The sequence below is a fragment of the Arachis ipaensis genome, chromosome B6, assembly GCF_059453495.1.
Source record: "Arachis ipaensis isolate K30076 ecotype BB chromosome B6, ASM5945349v1, whole genome shotgun sequence".
NCBI classification, from domain to species: Eukaryota; Viridiplantae; Streptophyta; class Magnoliopsida; order Fabales; family Fabaceae; genus Arachis; species Arachis ipaensis.
The window spans coordinates 133,964,048-133,968,683 of NC_142441.1; the positions used below are offsets into that span (position 1 = coordinate 133,964,048).

Consider the following 4,636-nt stretch of genomic DNA (forward strand, 5'->3'; position numbering starts at 1 on the left):
ACAAAAATGTCTCTTAACTTGTTATGAGACAAAAAGTAAAAATATCTCCTGAAGTTCCTTTAAAAGTCATAAAGTAATTTTCAGCAAAAAGGGAGGCTATGATTCAACCCCTCCCCCCGCCTCTGCCATTCTCTTAGCCATTGATTACCATCAATGATTTTTCCGGTCCCTGATTAATTTTACGTCATCATCATCACGTAGTCGATACCTGTGATAAACAAATAGAAATAATATTATCAAACAGCAAAAAAAATCGTTAATTAATTGATATTTATTTAAATAATACCTTTTATAATAAAAGTATTATCTGCTTCTACTAGATATTTGTAATAAATTTTTTTCACTGACTTTCTGTATTGTTAATAAATAACATGCAGAACAAGATCATTCAGCATCGCCAAACATCTCACATCTGGTGGCACATCAACATCAATAAATATAGGATGAAAAAACTAAATATAACATTTATTATAATCTATTAATATTTTTCCATCATAATGAATTGTTAATACTAGTGTTTGAGCCATTTTACAAATACAAAAAATAAGAGATGAAGGTAAAAAAGGTAAAAAATAGAATTTTTAGACAATAATATGAATAAATTCACTCGTACCTGCTGTATATATATTATTGAAATTTATGACCATTCACTAATGTCAAGGTGTATAAGATACAATTCGTTTAATATTTAAACAAATTGAAGTGTACAAGATACAATTCGCCTAATACCTAGACAAACTGAAAAACGTATAATGCAATTTGCCTACACATGAGGCGAACTACAAAAAAAAAAAAAAACACTAAAATTTACGGCTAAACTAAAGCCTCAGGTGCACAAAAGTTGGTTCAAGCTTACCGTTATTGAACCAAAAAGTTATTGCATCAAAACAGATAAGTGAAGAAAAATGTGATATCCATAACCCCTTTTTCAGTTTTCATTAACTCCACAGCCCACCTTTTTTATGAGCCTAACTTGTGGGAGTTTTTTACTCATCTGGCATCTCTCTATTTAAGGTGCTACTACATACAATCTCACCCAAAAAACACAAACAGAAATAGAGAATCTAATTACCCTTTTCTCTTTCCTACTCATAAGCTCCACATCATGCCAAATAACATTCACATGTCTTTGTTTCTTCTGAAAAAGATAAAAATTATTCACAACTTTTCTTGCTTCATCTTCATGTTGGTTCTCCACTAACACCCTTAGCTACCTGCCCCCTCTCATCTTCATTCGTTCTTACTAATCTGCTAAGTTTATTTTTTATTATTTATCTTTTTTCTCTGAAAGCAAAGTTATAAGCTGCTGGTGCTGGTGCTGTAAATTGTCAATCAAATTTCTCCAAAATTTGGTGCCATGAATCCCATAACACTCTTGGTTATTCTTCTACCTTTGTTTGCACAGTTCTTGGGAGTTGAGCCTTCAAGGCCCAAGCTTCCAGGAAAATCAAGGTCATCAGTGAAGTCACTAACCTCCCAAATCAGTGTTATGGGTTTTGTTTATTGTGATATGTGTTCTAACAACACCTTTTCCAGACACAGCTACTTCTTATCAGGTATAACCAAAACCTTTCACTTGCATTCTTTTTTTCCAGTTTTCTTTTTGACTTACTAAACCTTAGAGCAAAGATTTAGTTATTTTAGTGTGACCTTTGTGTGTGACTATGATTTCAATAACAATGTTAATGTATTAGTAGTGTATTTGTTAGATAGATATTAACTACTATCTGGTTAAACTTTGATAGAAATTACTACCATTATCATCATTTAGTAATTAGTGAATATGACACCTTTTTTTTTTATATATTTCTTTTAGTTTATGTATATATTTTAATTCTCCGAAGAGAATTGTCTTTATGTGACCTCAAGGTTACGAGTTCAAGTAGTGAAAACAGCTATTGATGTAATTATCAAGTTAGGCTGTGACACCCTTTGAGTGCGGCCCCTTTTTTAAACCTGGGTTAAGGCAGGATGTTTGTGCATTGGGCTGTCTTTTTTATATATTTTAATTCTGTGAATAGAAGAATAAAAGTGAGAATGGCAGGTGCTGAGGTGAAAATAGATTGCATGTTCAAAGCAGTGTCATCAAAGACAGAGGAACAGGTTTCAGTCTCAGCAAACAGAACAACAAACAAGTATGGTCTTTATAGGTTGGAAATCCCTTCTGTTGAAGGTGTGAAATGTGCACAAGACTCTGAAGTTTTTGTGTCTAATTGCAAGGCAACTTTGATTGGAAGCTCAACCTCTTCATGCAATGTTCCTGGTTACAGAACCACTTCTGATCAGATTTCAATCAAAGCTAAGAGATCCAATCTCTGCATATATAGCCTCAATGCTTTGAATTTCAGACCTTCCAAGAGGGACATCAATTTGTGTGGTCATTAATTAATTAATATATTATATAGTATTCTCCAAGATTTGGTGTTACACAAGTAGAAAAGCCTAGTAATATATTTGACTACTTGTGTAATGCAATTTCCAAGAAACTAAAGTTTCATCATGTGTTCTTTATTTCTTCTTTTTTTTTTTTCTCTCTCTCCCTCTCTCTCTTTTGATTGTTTTAATGCATTTTATTTGTTTGGTTATGAAGCAATTTACACTATTTTCTTATAATAATTTTGTGCTTAAAGCATATCATGCATGAAGATTTAGTTGTAGACAATAATTTGAAAGGAGAAGGCCAGAAGGGTAACCCTGTTAAATTTAGACATATATATGAAACTTGAATTTAACTTTAATGTACTATTTATATAAAATAATTTTATACATGTATCTAATTATATAAGTTATAATGTTACGTCAATAAAAATAATTACCTTTTTTATATTGATTGCATGTAAAATAATTTTACTATTAGTCTATCAAAATTAAACTCTTTAAACTTATCTCGTGTGAAATTGTAAAAGCAAAAGTATAAATAATTTTTGGTTAATGTTGTGGTATATTATTTTCCCAAATAAAAAATAGACATTTAGCAAAATAATCTGGAAGATCTTTAATACTGTACACACAAGTTCAATTGGACATGAATTATTTTCCAAAGAATTATCTAAATATCAGAATGTTTGGTCCATTATAGAAGGACCCTTTGAGCATGATGCAAATTGGCATCTGATGACAAAAGAGTATGTCAGATAATCATCACAAATTGTCTCTCTGGTCCTTTTATTTGATCGACAGTAGAAGGTTTCTGCCACTAAAAGGTTGTTCCTGGTTTGCATCAATAGGCAATAGCTCACAATTTCTGCAAGTAGGTTGGTGTGGTTTAATCAATTAAATAAGAACAGTTAAAGGAAGTAAAGTAAACTAACTGTTAAATTGGCAAGATAAGAAGTGGTAGTTTTAAAATAAGGATTTCCTATAAATATGATCCTCATTGTGTGTTTTTCATTTATGGTGATGGCAAAATAAAAGAATAAAATGTGGAGCAATTGCACAAACCTTGAACTAATTGAGTAGAAATTCTAACAAGTACAGATAATTAGTTGAGTTATACTGTTCATGTGTTGGGCATGATGGGAATAGCTCAGAACCCTATCTTTAGAATGAAAAATCCGTCTAATTAGTCAGTGTAGTCCCTTTAAATGGGAGAATGGATCCTCTCAATTTTTTTTAACAATTGAAAGAGTAAAGTGTAATCTCTCACCATTAATTTTGTAAGTGGGATTAATAATAAATATGAGAGAGAGAACAATGAAGAGTTAGAGATCACACTTTACACCCTCAATTTTTTTGTAAAGAGAATCTATTCCCAATAAATGGAGCTCAAATTTGCGATGGATTAATTTTTAGTTTGTCGGACTGAAAAATATTGTGATAACAAAAACAATCTAACCCGTTGCACTCAATCCATTTAAGGGCCTTATTTTTTTTGGACCTGTATTTTTTATTTCCATTTGTCTTAAAAGAAGGAAAAAAGTTAAAAAATGTGTTGGACCAGTTTTATCACTTGTTATGTCCAACCGTATTTGGGCCCTATAATTTTCGAACATGATTTGAACATTGAGTTAGATTTCTAAAATAAGAAAAATGAAGCAATTTTGAAAAGAGAATGGTGTTTTAAAATTTTAAGCGTTTGGTCCTGTTTCTGTGTCAAATCTCAAATGCTCCATAAAAATCTCGAAATCATTGTTCCCTCTTAAAAAGCTGGAAGTAGCTGCAATTTATATTGTACATAGGAAGCAAAGGAGCACATGCTTCTATGCTAAAGTCGTACTTACTAATTAATGAATGAACTTTGAAGAATAAATTTACATAGCCAGAGGAAGGGTGGTTTGAATTAAGGTCATTTTTAATGTTTAAAATAATTTATGGTTATTATTGAATTGTTTTTTTATTTATTAAATATGTGTGAAAGTAATAAAAATAAAATTTGTTGAAATGACAATAGGTTACTTATAATTTAATTAATGTTATAAAATAACTAAATAAATAAATAAGGAAGAGGTAACAAGTATAAAAATATAAAGAGAGAGAAAGAAGTATTGCAACATAAAGAGAGAGAGAGAATTGTTTATTGTTTTTTGTGTGTATATTGCATGAGGATTAGTCTCTTATTTATAGGCATACAAAAGGTAACATTTTCAACCTTCATTCAATTCAATTTCTCTTAAGAATAGACATTCACCTATTCAAT

The 4,636-nt window shown here is 30.7% G+C and overlaps 1 protein-coding gene across 1 annotated transcript; it reads left to right on the forward strand.

Annotated features, from left to right (window-relative positions):
* Positions 1-1,037: 1,037 nt before the first annotated feature.
* Positions 1,038-2,511, forward strand: LOC107604994 (uncharacterized). Its single transcript, XM_016306726.3, has 2 exons — positions 1,038-1,556; positions 2,045-2,511. The coding sequence occupies exons 1-2, from the start codon at positions 1,358-1,360 to the stop codon at positions 2,383-2,385; spliced, it is 540 nt and encodes a 179-aa protein (XP_016162212.1). The 5' UTR covers positions 1,038-1,357; the 3' UTR covers positions 2,386-2,511.
* The last annotated feature ends 2,125 nt before the right edge of the window (positions 2,512-4,636 follow it).